This window comes from Chinchilla lanigera, unplaced genomic scaffold (genome assembly GCF_000276665.1).
Source record: "Chinchilla lanigera isolate Chin_1 unplaced genomic scaffold, ChiLan1.0 scaffold00039, whole genome shotgun sequence".
Taxonomy (NCBI): domain Eukaryota; kingdom Metazoa; phylum Chordata; class Mammalia; order Rodentia; family Chinchillidae; genus Chinchilla; species Chinchilla lanigera.
In genome coordinates, this window is record NW_004955440.1 from 7,509,744 (window position 1) to 7,525,106 (window position 15,363).

The window sequence follows — 15,363 nt, forward strand, 5'->3', positions numbered from 1 at the left end:
TATACAAAGCTGCATTAAGGTAATATGCAATAATTTTCAATATTAATTTCAGGTAACTCTGGTTTAAATCATACAATTGCAAAATTATATGTTGAAAATATGTCAACAGTTCTCTCACTCATAACAGGATCTAGTTTAAACTTCTACTGATGTCATCCAAGAGGGAATTTGTAACATTTTTGTTTATCTGCCTTTTGGAGCTCTCAGGAGATTTAGACAAAGGTAGCACCACATAATCTACATACAAACACTGATCTAAAGACTCAAAAGAATTAGAAAAAGTAGATCTAAAAACAAAAGATGACTATTTACCATCATGTTTATAAATAAAAAGAAAATATTAGAAGTAAAAAAATTTTTATGGAGGATTTTTCATCCCCTCTGTCTGTGTTATGTACGTCTTCCAATTCTATATAAGGTGCGTAATGTTACATACTGTGAACACGTATAAAACAAACAGGAAAGATATAAAAAAGATGAGAAGAGGGGAGGGAGGGAAGGAAAGGAGATGCAAAAAGGAATTAGGATGTTTTATATACATTTCCAGCTCCACACAAGGAGTGTAAACATTATGTACTACAAACTTGTACTAATAAATAAATCAATGGGGGAAAAGAAATCTTATGGAGCAGACTAAGCTCCTAGCAAAAAGAATGTGAAAAGAAAGAGAAAAGCCATAGATATTTTACCAGCAATCCAGTCAACAGCTATCCCTTCCACTCTGCCCAAGCCATTGGTAATGATATCTTCTTTCCAAGTTTGATCTCTTTTAGCTCTACTGATTTTATTGAAGCCCATGTCAGTCCAATAGATGGTATCATTTTCTATGGATGAGACAGAGAAAACACACATGCACACAATATAAAAGGTATCAATATATGTGTTGGAATACATAGAAATAGTATTTGTAGAGTTATTCTAGGTAATGTACAGTATAAGTTTTCTTCAGAATAATTTATTAATATAAATGCTAAGAAAGATATTAAAATAACAGGAAAGACTTTTTGAAATATCTTAGGAAAGGGCCCATCATATTCTTTATTACTTTCCTGCATTTGAACTCAAGAAATTCTTATCCCCTATACAACTGCAACTGTGATATCGCACCATGTTATTATGGTTGAAAATTTTCACTTTGCCATTATGCCTGTGTCTGAGTTCTCCAAATATAAAAAGGATGATTGAGAATAATCAATAAAGTCTCAAAGGACAGAGGCAATGGTAAGACACATAAAGGTATTTCAACTCCACCAAGGGTATTTTAAGCATAAGGTCATTCAAAATGTATAAAGCCTTAAAAATGCCTTATCATCCAATTATTCCTTCTGAGATACCAAGCAATTTTCCAAATGTCAACTACAAACCTATTTTATTATTTTTAAAATTCTCATTTTACAAATGAGTTTAAGAATACTTGAAGAACTGCTCTATGCTATCATAGAGTCTTTAAATAACAGTACTTTTTGAACATTTGAATGAAAAATGTTACTGGAGGCTATAAATGAAATGGATTACATGTGCGTGCATATGCATAAAGGGTGGTAATTATAGACTGATGATTTTAAATACAGCCACCAGGAAGACACTGGGGACAAATCATTAAATAATAAATTTGCCACCAACTAAGTAAGTTTTTGTGTTGTGACCTACATGGCCATTTGAAGAACAAATCCTTTAAGACCAATATAATTTCCCTCTGGCACACTGACAGACTATGGAAAAAGAGCAAATGCAATTAGTATAATAAAGCCATTTATCAGAAAGTTTTGAGATTTGCTTTCGAATGAATTATATACTGTGAGCTTTTCAACCTGCTAGAGGAAAGACGGCAAATAGCCCCATTCTCAACAATGGCGAAGTCAGTGATACCATTGTTTGAAGCAGAGGAAAGATGCCAGAGCCATATACGTGGAGACCACAGATGGACCACACCTTTGGGGCTAGAGCAGTACCAGCTCTGAGAACACAGAGCTCCAGAGAAGAACCATGCAAACAGATTGCTGGGACTAGAGCAAGGCCAGTCCAGTAGATGTCCTCCTCAGCAAAACGCAGAAACCTCACACTTTCGACTCTGTCGTGTGCTTTCCACTTTTTACCATGTATAATAAATAAAGATGTAGACCATGCTGGGTTGTCGCCGCCTCTCTATTGGAGAGCTCAGGTCCCACTCAGTCCCAGCTTTCCTTTTACTATGTGTCTACAGTTTTTTCTTAATCTCCCATCACACCCTCACAGGAACACTGGCTGTGCAGATCGCGGCACATATATATACTGGGGAAGCAAGAAATAGTTTGATAGTTTGTAAAACCCTTAAGCTAATATTTTCATTTTTGAAACAGGGATTCAATCAACAAAAATAAGCATTAATTTTTCATAATATTCAGCATTATGTATTGAGTCCACCTTTCTTCTTCAAATCCTAAACCTGGGTCTCTAACTGTCTGCATTGCTTCTCTACCTGGGCAGAAAGGGACAGTCCCGATTTACAAAAGAAGAATTGTAGAAATATTTATTTACTATGTGTTAACTGAACACGGTTTCCTTACAGTCTTCTCCAGAGCGAGTCCTCTCATCAGAAACCTGTTACTTTCTCTTACTGGATTAATTCTATGGTAAAGTATTGCAATAGCCTCCTCATCACTTTGCCTAATTTTCATTTTTGCTGCTGTACTTCCTTTACTTTCCCTAAGTCTTTTGGAGAAAGATTGAGGGAGTACAATTACCTTTTTAAAAAGCAAGTAAGAACATTTCTGCCACCCTCCATTCTGACAGAATAATAGCGTCTGATCTCATTCAAGATGGAAAAGTACATCTGGTCACCTTAGCCTACACCTGAAATCACAGCACTCTGGGAGATTCAGGCAGGAGTATCACCAGTTTGAACTTAGCCTGGGAAAATTTATGAGAAGCTTGTTTCAAAAAAAAATGAAAGAAAGAGAGAAAAAAAGAGGGAGGGAGGATGAAAAGGAAAGAAAGACAGAAGGAAGGAAGGACAGAAGGAAGGAAGGAAGGAAGGAAGGAAGGAAGGAAGGAAGGAAGGAAGGAAGAAAGAAGGGAGGGAAGGAAGGAAGGAAGGAAGGAAGGAAGGAAGAAAGAAAGAAAGAAAGAAAGAAAGAAAGAAAGAAAGAAAGAAAGAAAGAAAGAAAGAAAGAAAGAGAAAGAAAACAAGGAAAAGAAGGAAGGGCTGAGGCTATAGCTCAGTGCGGTCACCCTGAGTTCAGCGGTTCAGTGCTTGGTACTGGAAAGAAAAGGAAAATGAAGGGAAAGAAAAGAAGAAACAAACTCTTCATTGCCATGACCTTCATGACCTCCTCACACTGTCTGGACCTCTCCCACCTGAAGAGGTCTACTCCTCCACTCTTCCCATCTACTTCTAATAAAACAGAACTTCCTGGTGATGGGTATAGCTCAGAGGCACAGCATCTGCCTGGTAAGCACAAGGTCCTGAATTTGACTCCTCATAAAAACTAACTAACTAAATAAATAAAAATAAATAAAACAGAACTTCCTATTCTTAATGTAAATCAAATCTTCTTCAGTCTAAGGATCTGTACGTATTATTTTTTGTTTCTGTCTGGAATTCTCCCTTGCTACAGCTTTCTTTTAGTGAAAATATGCTCTCCTTACGGAAACTTTGTCTATTCTATACAAATCATCCCCTTACCATGTTCTACTGCCTCCTACCAAACATCATTTTTATGCCACTTATCACTAGTAAACCCACCCTGTACTTATTGGTTTGCTTGTTTAACATTTATTTTATTTCACTAAATAATTTTGGTAAGAGTTGGGTCTTTATTTTGGTCTTTGTTTTATCCTTAACGTATACAATAGTGCCTGATGCATAGTAATCCCACAACATCTGGAGAATCAAAGAGTAACATGATATGTTGGTACAGACAGGAAAGAAGGCAGAAGGAGGACATAGGTAAACAGAGGAGAAAGCTTCTACCCCTTGCAAAGGAACCAATGGCATAGAAGAAACCACCGTCTGGAATTCTATAATTTGTAACTCTAAAGACACAAAATAAAAATATATCTAAAGATACAGAAAAAAGACTATCATAACTGTCATGAAACATACGTCAGCCTAGGAAAATGTTAACTTTACCTTCATAAGGCAGACACTAATACTTAGCATATGTTAAGAATTATGGAATCAAGGAATTTGTGCTCTGAGAGGAGGTTAAAAATAAGTTATATTAAGACATGGTAATTTGGTAATATATAATATAATTACAAGACTGGAAAATAAAATTTGTAGTTTAAGGCAATGACAATTATAATTACTTCCTGATAAGTATGACAAATAGATTCTTTTTAAACATGTTCAAGGATAACCAGGTGGAAAGGCTGGTAGCTAGCTCTTATATACTAGGATTAAAGTTAGAATTAAAAGAGACAAAGTCATATATTTTCACAATGATATTAATCTGTGAAACACAGATGAGACATTTTTGACAATGAGAAAAGTCAGAATTTCTGAGTTGAGGAAATGAAATGAGTTTCCCCTGGTTATTTAAAAACTGAAGGGCTAGCCAGCAAACACAAGTCTCAATAAGTCCTTTCATCATTACCTGCATACTTTTCACGATTAATTAACACTAAGTGACCACCTGTTGCGAGCACATCTGTTCCAAATTATCATAGTCTTCTGCATCATAAAACACTGAAAGGTGTACTTTCTGCCCTACATCGATGTGCTATTCCGGAAAACAACACATATTATGTGAAAATACACCAGATAAAAATATGATATATAGGTACCATGGCTTCTGGTACTCATGGACTACAGTGTGGAGTTCTTTATGGTACCCAACAGTCAGCATCCGCTCAGCTTGACTCAGGAGGCTAATTCTGAAGAGCGGAGACGTCTTGAAGACAGGACGTTTTGCTAACTTGTGCAGAGATGGACCTCAAGGCAAGACAAGAAAGCTCCCAAGGGGACAATCAGAAAGAAGTTAATTATTCAACCCAACTGTCACCATCCCTAGCCACCAAAAACAAACATCTGTGCTCAGCAGAACTCTGCCTTTGTTGTTCCTCAATAAATCTGGGGGTTTAAGTCAGTTCAGGGTTCCATCCAACTCTGTTGAAGTCCCCTGGCAAAGATATTCCCTGTCTCTTGTATCATCCTTCTTCTCTCTAACACAGTTTGCTGGCCTGAACTGGACACCAGTAAACATCAACCAGCACAGTAAGAGTATGGTGAAAGAGAGACCAATGTACCTAGGATTAGGTTATTATTTTGCAGTTTAATACAGAACTTTCACAAAATACTTTTTCTCTCTGGGTCTTATTTTCATAGTATATAAATGTGAATATAAGTATGTGTGTGTGTATGATTGCATGTGTGTGTGCATGTGTGTGTATGTCTGTGTGTGTATAAACTATGAGAAGATAAAATTTAGGTTACTTTAGGGCTTCCAAGTCTGATGTTTCAATGTTAAAATTTTTCACTTCCACATAAAAGGAATATAGCATCTCAAAATACAGTCCATTTTAGCTATTATAAAAATATTCTTTTCCTCTCTGCAATTTTTGCTCACTTTAACTAGCTCTGTCTTCTGGAGCTAAAAAGGATAAAGCATATGATTTCCCCTGGAATATAATAGTAATAGTTATTAAGTCCCATTTCTTTTTAAACAGCACCATTTTACATTTATCCTATTAAATGTCAGATGGTTAAATTTGATCAGGGATCCTGCCTGTTGACATTTTAAAAAATCATGTTATCCAATGAATCCTTTTAGTGATATCTGCACATTTAATAACTAAGTTGTCTTCTTTATTCAGGTCAATGGAAAGTGCATTAAATTAGATTAAAGATATACATTTGACACGCCACCAAAGACTTGTCACTGAGGCAAATTGTTTATATGATAATACTATGCCTTAACAATTTCTACATGAATAAGCCTTATTGGATTGGTACAGCTTGGTGAACTTTGTAGTATGGGAAGCAGCCTTGTAACCTCTACGAAGATGAAGGTAGAGATCAGTGTCAAATATCAGAGGGTCCCTTCAAGGTCAGTAACTTTCCTTTTCCTAGTGGGCAGCTACCATTCCAACTTCTACCACCAAATGTTATTTTTCCCTGTGACTGGTAAGTACAAGACACACTCTTTGGTACACTTCTCTTATTTACTATTTTGACTATGAGATTTCATTGCCTGTTCTTTATATCTTCTTTTACCATGTTGTGAAAAAAAACCCACAAATTATCAATTTTGAACATTCAGGTTGGGTCCCATTTTTGGACATTCTGAATACTTCTATGGACATTCATATCCATATCTTGGAGTAAATACGGTTTTCAAGTTTGTACCTACAGGTGGTATTGCTGAGTCGTGACACACAGTGTTAGTACTTAGGGCTTACTTTAATACATTAATTAGTTATCTCAGGTAATTCTTTCCTGATTAAGAACCTAGCATCTAGAATTTTTCAGCTATTGTTGAGCTCTGCCACCCCTTTCACCTGTAGCTAATTAAATCATGAGGATATATTAATAGCTGAACTGGCAAGAAAATCTGAAGATTCTCTTAATTCTATGAATTGTTCCAACATTACTTATCTGTATTGACTGAAAAGGTTTACTTGTCAGGTAAGGGGTAAGAAACCGGCTTCTACTAGGCAGTGACTTCAGAAAGTGCTAACATTAAACAATTAAGAGGACCTTATTATTTGATCTTTCTTCGCAGTAACTACATCTTCTTTTATTTACTTCACTAGTGTTAAAAGATAAATATTTTAAGAGAGCTACTTAAAATAACTAAGGACATGCTGGCCATGTGTGTGTAGAAAAGTTAATGAGAGAGGCAGGCAGGTAGGTACAAAAAAGCAGACAGGGAGAACGGAAGGGAGGCATGAGTGGATAGGACTGTAGTGTTTTTCAAATTTGGCTTTGCTTCGTCAGTCTCAGGTGATGTAACAGGGAATACTCAGCATATAAGACGAGTGGGATAAACTGAGAGCTTTGCAAAAGATTTTACCTTCTGCAACTGGTGCTCCAAGGAAATTCTTCTTCAATCATGTCATCAGTGCAGATACTCTTAAACCAGTCTATCTTACTAAAGCTATTATTATTTATCTAAAATGGCCACCACGATGGGAGCCGCTTTGCACTTCTGCTGTGTGTTTCTGCCTTGCAGTGAGACCACGAAGGACTAAATCCTGCAAACACCTCAGCCAAAATAAACTTTGCTTCCTTCAACCTGTGGCTGTCACATTTTGTGCCAGCAACAAGAAAGGGACTGAGACCAAGCCTAAATGTGACTGTGTTCTGCACCTAGTACCTTGCTTACAAAAGCTCTTAGGCAGCAAAATGACAATTGGTGAAGCTTTAAATATGAGATGGTATCCCAGACTTCGTGAAAGAAAACCCTTACCACAAACTTCTTTTAAGTAAATGAAATAACAAAACTCAAAACAACTTCTGAGTTTGGTTACTAGATCTGATAATGAGGACAGATTCTAGTATACAGTTCCTAAAATAACAAGTTAACAAATGTTTGGAATCTGGTTGACATCTAAGAGATTTAATTTCCCCAAGTTTAGTAACAAATGAAATTGTACACATTTTTATAAAACAGTAGTCTTTCATAACAGATTCTGGCAAAAAATTTTTAGAGCTTTTCTATGTTTCAAAGAAACTCAATTAGATATATACATCAGAGAATTATTTAACACCATCTCCACTCAGTGAACCTTAAAATTCATAAATTTCCTAGATACACTTTACTCACTTCCATATTTTAAAAATAAAGGCAGCTGTGCTTATTCCCAAAAGTATATGTTAACGTACAAAAGATTCTATATAAAATATATATAGTTTCTTAATAAACCTTAGGCTGGGTTCTATAGGGTACTTTATCAATGAATATTATACTATTATAGCTAGTGCTGTATACCCTTTACTACCTTATAGTAAAAGTGATTAAATTTTTTATTATCTTTAAATGTTTGATGTTTTTGTTATACAAAGGTAAAAAGTCTTAGGGGCATGAAGTCAGTGTGAAGTCACAGTACTGAGACTTACGAAAAGGCTATGGTATAACTGTGACTGTTGAGATCAAAATGATATCTCTATGCAGTCATCTTCCAGCCTACTTAACTTCCAGTACTAAGTTAAACTTTAATTATTTACTACCAACCTGTGAACCTTACAGCAAATACTTTCCATTTTGTAGTCAGAGATATAAACATTTTCCAAAATTTTTATTGTCACAAATTAGCAGCAACCTTAACTGACAGGCCAAAAAATATAATTATTGTTACATTTATAATGTCTGCTTCAAGGCTTTGCAATTTTTTAATTCCTATGGGTTATCTAAATAAGGTTTCTAATAGGTCTCCTATTTAAAACCTTGAAAGATTTAACAGTTAACTATAATGGAAACACTCATCTTCAGCTCATTCAAAAGTCACCTTTGCTTGGGGCTGGGGATTTAGCTCAGAGGCACAGCGCCTGCCTGGCAAGCGCGAGGTCATGAGTTCTATTCCCTGTACCAGAATAAAAAGAACCGAAAACCAAAAAGGAAAAATAAAAGTCACCTTTTCTAATCTAAAAAGCATGATCATAATATAAGGTGAATATTTAAATTAGGAAAAACTTATTATAGTATAAAACATATTGCCATTAATACTCTTTAAAATACTACCTCTTGCTTCAAACAAATTTACCTTTTCTTTTCCAGATTTTTTATTTTAAAGAGAAAATAATAAAAACAAAATGACAAAAACAAAGACAAAAACAACACAAAAATTGTAAAAACAATACAGAATTTCAAAACAAGACGATAGCAAATCGACAATGGTTGTTGTATTACTTGTTATCTTCAAAGTAGTTGCTCAGACAGCCAGATAGAAAACAAATTCGCCTTGTCATCCCTGGCACTCTGTGAAGCAGTTTTGGAAGTCTTCTTTTGTGTGTGTCTTTACAAAAAGTATGATGAACGCTGTTGCAAGAGCCTCTAATAGGAAGACTGGCTTATAAAACATTATGGTTGTCCTCATCCACTTAATTAACTTGACCCAGAACTATGCAAATTCTGGCTCTTCCCCCAAAGCAAAATGTTTTTTTTATTGGAATTTCATAGTGAGGCCAAGCCCCACGCCAGGGTCCAACTCTTCCCTTCCTTTTTCCTCCACTCAAGTTATCATTTTTCTCTTTTCTCTTTGCCCACTCTCCAAAGGGAAATATTCTCTACCCACAATCCTCAGAAGGCCTGCTTCTGCACGATTTAAACTCAGTTCTCAAATGGCTACCCACTAGCATTGCCTGAGGGATTATCAGACAAAAAGATGCAGTCACATCTGCAAGATTGTAGCTTACTTAATTTGAAGAACTGTGGAAGTTAAGCATTATTAGCTAATCTGTGCAGGGTATGGATAGGAAGAAAATGACCTCTATTTAACAGGGACCCTGTTCTTATGTAAGAGATTTTGAATATGAAATTCTATCTTCTGTTCTCCTTTCTTTTGGCAAACCCATTCCTGTTAGACTCACCACTGAAGGAACTTTCCAGAGGAGAAGATGTTGACATGACCTTCCATGGCAAAAATAGCAGATTTGGTAGTATTTTCCTTCTCTAATTGGGGGAACCGTTGAACATGCAAATGTAGTAATTATTATTAAGCCCATGTCTTGGTTCTGATATATTATTGGCCCCTGATCACATAGAAATAACTTTTTCAGTATATGCCTGAACCAAGACAAATTACAAGACTGCTCTTATAAACAGCATGTACTTTGGGGCTGGACTTTTATTCACCCTCTCTGCTGCTTATATCTTGATGCTCTACTATATGAAAACACCACAGACCATTTTAATATGCAAAGTATGTCCCATTTCTGACCATTATGAATACTTCTAAGTATCTTCTTGTTCATGTCTTAAATTGGACATGAACTGTCAGTCTATCAAGCACACACTTTTGATCATTGTCCTCTTCCAATAAGCTGACCCTTATTAAATTATATACTATAGACTAAGATACATATTCTTAGGAAGATTTTTTTCTTTTAAATTGCATATTCTTTGTGAGCTCTAAATTTGATCATGTTTCTCTCTTTGCACTAGCTATTAAAAATACAAAAATAATTTTACTGACAACTTCTATTCAAAATAATAGAATCATACATTTCATAAAATATAAAATATAAACCATGCATTTACAAAAATAGATACAAAAACAGTGTACTGACAACTTCTAACAAAACTATAGAATGATACATTTTGTAGAATATAAACTATAAACCATACATTTGATCTAGAATTTCATCTTATTTTTCTCCCCTAATTTTTCCCTAAATGCCCATTTCATCATACCTTATTTGTTTATCTTATTGCATTTTCCACCTTTGAGGGAAGCTGCATATTTTTTAGGACAAGATTAGATATACTTCTTAAACATATCAAATCATACATTAGAGACAATTGACTACAGATTGGGTATTCAGCTAGAATACCAGGAAAATTCAAGATAATACAACAAAATGATGATTTTTTTGAACTATTATGTTGCCTTAAAGATTTCTGTGTACATGTGAAATCATTATATTTAATTTTGTAATGAAATACATACTGTTTGAGGAAATAATTTCTTAATCAAGAGACTTTTTAAATGAAATTTTTTTGGTTAACTAGTAGAGTGTGTGATAACAAAGTTTATTGATGCAGCCATCACACTGAAACTGTTTTCATGATATATCATGAAAAATTAAGATATTTTGAAGGTGGGATGATCGTTTGTGGAAGGTTGCTTGTGACTAGAAGGATAGGCCTGAGACCTCAGACTTCTCCACTCATCCCTTCCTGCCTGAGCATGATACGCTGACTACCCTTCAGTCATTCTGGCCGATCCTTAGTTGATACATGAAACCTCTGGAGCAGACGACGAGAGTTACAAGAAATAAAAGGAAGGGCAGTAAGATCATCAAGAAAGACTTCAGGAGGAAGTGAGACCTTCTTGAAGGCTAGGTAGCATGGGATAGCTCACTAAAGCCTAGGTTCAGTAATAAAACAAAACAAACTTGTTTGCCCAATACAGTCATTTTCAGAATATGGGGCAGAAACAAGACAATTCTACCCAGAGTTATGAACATTAACCTGAGATGGCAGCCAGTTTACCATCCATGCAATAACTAAGTACAGATATAAATACGATTGAGCTTCCCATTCTTTCTGATTTTTCAAAGCATTTCTTCCAACATTTTCTAGGTTAAGAAAAGCCTGGTCCTAATTTCTTCATTAAAAAGACTCCAATAATAAACTGCTAACACATTTCTTTTGTTTCTTTCATCTTGACAAAGGCAAATCAATACAAATGCTAATGGCAATTATCTTACAGCAACAAATCACTAAGAACTCCATCTTTGAGAGTAAATAAAATAAAATCTGCAGACTTCAAAGGTTTTAGATATCTGAATCCCCTTTAGGTACAGTGTTATGAAATGTATAGTGTACATTCTCTTTTAAATTACGATTTCATCAAATAAGAAGTATAAGCCTTGTCAGGCTTTTGTGTTCTGAATGGAATTTGCATTAAACATGCTTATTATAAAAGCAATTCCACTTCCAGGTTTTGAACCATTTCCTTTCAGGTTAATGAAAAAGAATCTTTCACATTTTCTTAAATATTCATTTTTTTTTCTTCCTCTTCAAAGCAATTTTATCCGGATATTTTTCTGTGGGTATTCAGTGTGTTCCCACAGCTCTTGTGAGGCTAATTTTGAATTTCAGCTAACATATGAAAACTAAAACATATTGCCAGCCTTCATCTTCTATAGATTACAGGAGACTTGAAAGCAGCTACATAGGGATATTGTTTTAATTTCTTCTGTTTCACTCTTCCAAAGGTAAGCTGTGAAACCGAGAGACCATATTGTATAGATATAGCCTCAGAGGACTCCTATTCATACATTTCTTCAGGAATTCATCAACCCATTCTGCTGCAATTTTATCTTTGGACAGAGGAAATTTAGAAATATTGTCCCTCAAATGTTTGATTTATGTGTTATGCTGCAAATTGGTAAATCAGATTGCTGTATCTATCTGTTGATCTATGTCTCTATGTCTATCCATCTATCTATCTATCTATCTATCTATCTATCTATCTATCTATCATCTTCCTATCTATCATCTAAGTAGGGAGACATTTCCTAGCAAATATGAAATATGTTTGGATATTTTTCATCATCATGCCTGTTGAAAAAAACTTCCTTAATTAAGATGTTTACTGATTAGAGTAGTATATTATAATAATTAAAGGCTTAGACACTGAGTTCTGTTACCTTGACTTAAAACATCTGCTACTTTGTTGATCTATGACACGGGCAAATTATTTACCTTTTACATGCACAATAATAAAACTGTTGTGAAAATTAAAGAAATTCATCTTTGTTAAAGCGCTTAATACTGTACATAGCTCATAAATATATCAACATATTAAGTATTATAAATGAGAATTGATGTATAATACAACAAAATGGAAAGTATATATACACTAATTTGTGCTCTTAAAAGTTTCAGTGTAATCTTATTGGAATCTAACATCTGTATATATTTAAAGCTAAAGAAAAAATATTTTCATATTCCCTTTGTGAAAGAAGAATCTAATTTAAATCTCTTTTAAAAATTAGAGAAAAAATGTCTTACAAATATACAAATAAATATCTCTGTATTTTCAAAGTCGCTATTGATGCATTTTTATCTAAAAATTAACACTGATTTGGATGCAGAGGTGCATCCCATATTTTTAAAAAGGTGAAGATTTCAGTATTAAAATAGTATTCTCGGGGCTGGGGATTTAGCTCAGCGGCAAAAGCTCCTGCCTGGCAAGCGCAAGGTGGTGAGTTCAGTTCCTGGTACCAGAGAAAAACCAAAAAAAATAAATAAATAAAAATAGTATTCTCACAGAAGCATTGTTCTAAAATTTTTTTGAAAATTTCTATGCTTATTGTAGTGGATAGGTCAAAAAACTAATATATTTCAGGAGTAAATAAGTTATTAGCCCTGCTAAACAATTTAAAAATTTTGTCCTCAGTGGTCATCTGTATAAATGTATATGCACATTATTTAATTTTAGTTGACACATGGATACATATGAACTGCATAGTATGATTATTTTGTAATTTGGCTTTATTTAGGTGTTTCTGGACAATACCTAACATGATAATAAAACCATGGCATAATTGTGCTCTGTTTGGGCTTCCAATAAAAAATGTTTTCTGTAAATTGTTTATTAAGGACTTCGATTATTCCATTAAAGAAAAAAATGGCATAGAATCCCCCTTGAGTTTTCCCAGAGAAGTAATAAATCTCTTGTGAGTATCTAGTAACATGTGGATGACCTATAAATTATAGTAAGTCGCATTTGCTTCTCACCCTATATTGGGAGATTTTAAAGGAACCCTTTATAATCTCTTTATAGTTAACAAGGTGAAGACAGTTCAATGTTCAAAGCTTGGTGAATAAATCAAAGCTTTTGTACATATGCAAAATACTAAGACTTGAGGTTTTTCTTGCCATGAAAAGTTCTAACTAAAATCTCAGAGGATCAATTCTTCGTAGCACCCCTAAATCTGCTCATTTACCTGTACTCTTTCTCAGTGGATTGGAGGAATATACTCTCTATTATCTACTGCAAACATATACCACTAAAAATAAAAAAAGCTACAAGCAGAGAATTATCTAGAAGAAACGACAGTAAGATAAAAGTAACTTGTTGAGAAAAATAATTTTGTAAGTTAGCAATATCATTGTTCATTAATGAGTCAACTAAAGAACTAATAACAATTTGTGAAATCACACATACACACCATAGGAGGATATATATGTATACACATATCCTCCAATAGAAAAAGATTTAAATTAGCAAACTATGATAATAGTATCATTTTATAACAAATTTATTTATCTAATAGAATTTAAATGAGTAAAATGCAATGCCATAAGAATCTAAGTTGAAACCAAAGTGAGTATAAACTTTTGAGTATTTAAAAAAATGTGGAAAAGCCATGTACAAAAAGATTAACAGGCTGGGGATATAACTCAGTGGCACAACAGCCTGCCTGGCAAGCACAAGGTCCTGAGTTTAATTCCCAGTGCCAAAAAAAAGAAAAAGAAAAAGAAAAAGAAATTCATTGTTCCCTACCATTTAGCATAACTCAGTGCCATAGGACACTTTATTTGTGTGGATTAGGTGAAATAAATTAGACCGTAGTTTAAACTAGTGATGGACATGTGGAAGATTCATTAATCCTGTCTGTGTGTGTGTGTGTGTGTGTGTGTGTCTATCTCTTTCTCTCTCTCTTTCTGTCTGTCTCTGTCTCTCTGTCTCTATCTCTACCTCACCACTGTTTGCTCCTTCCATGGTAAAATATTTAAAAAGTACTCCCCTAGACTGAAAAGAAATCTTCATTTTCATGATTACTGCTAATTCAGAACATTTTTGATAACAGGATAAATTTAAAACGTTCTAATCTATGATATCATTTTACTTGGATGACTCAGCATCCTGCCTATGCAGGAAAGCAAGAACTTCCAAAATTACATGAACAGAACAGTTTCATTTTAACTGAATTGCACTATATTAACCGCACATTTTCTATTTTTAAAGTGGAGAAATGAACTAGAAGAAAAAAACTTGAAGAAAAGAAAAAATTATGTGGGCTAGGATTTGAAGGGTATATATTAAAGTTAATCATATTCTTAGGCTCAGAAGAATCAGGAATGGGGTTTCTAAAAATATAAGGAGAGTTGAAGCAGCTCAGTCAAAGGATGATTTTCACTTCAAATAGACAATGTTCATGCTGATGATAGGATAAGGACTATATTAGATGAGAAAATTAGCTGGGATGAAATTGAAAAAACATGAAAAGATCCCAGTATCAATTGGCATTACAGGTAACTTCAGCGAAATGAAATGTATCACTTTTTTTAAAAAGTTCAGAGGTTTAAGACATATCACAGTGAGATGAAAACACAAGATGCCTTAAAAATTTTTGATTCAATGAGAATACAAATCTTTAGAAAATTTATGACAGACATCTTCTAAAAGGCAGACCAAGGACAAAGACTTGTTCTGAGGCAGCCAACTTGAAAAGTTTTCATTTACCAAAGTAGAGACATAACAATTGTGTGTGTGTAGCTTGTCTTCCTGCTATATCACCTTGAGCTGTAAGTCTCTTAGATCTTCAAAGGAGAACAGTGGCAGACAAATGGGTAATTGGAAAGGCGTCTACAAAAGAAACTCAGTGACTCAGGAAATCTAGTGAGGAACTGAGTGGACTTGCTATTTTCTCTGACTCGACCTGGCTCATATATGCCATGGATAACACTGTAATCTGGTATATGA

The 15,363-nt window shown here is 34.4% G+C and overlaps 1 protein-coding gene across 1 annotated transcript in view; it reads right to left on the reverse strand.

Annotated features, from left to right (window-relative positions):
* Positions 1–15,363, reverse strand: part of Lrp1b (low density lipoprotein receptor-related protein 1B) — a 1,427,040-nt gene that overhangs the window by 461,217 nt on the left and 950,460 nt on the right. Inside the window, exon 36 of the mRNA XM_013517439.1 lies at positions 690–824. Coding sequence (XP_013372893.1) covers positions 690–824 — 135 coding nt within the window. The remainder of the gene's footprint in view (positions 1–689; positions 825–15,363) is intronic.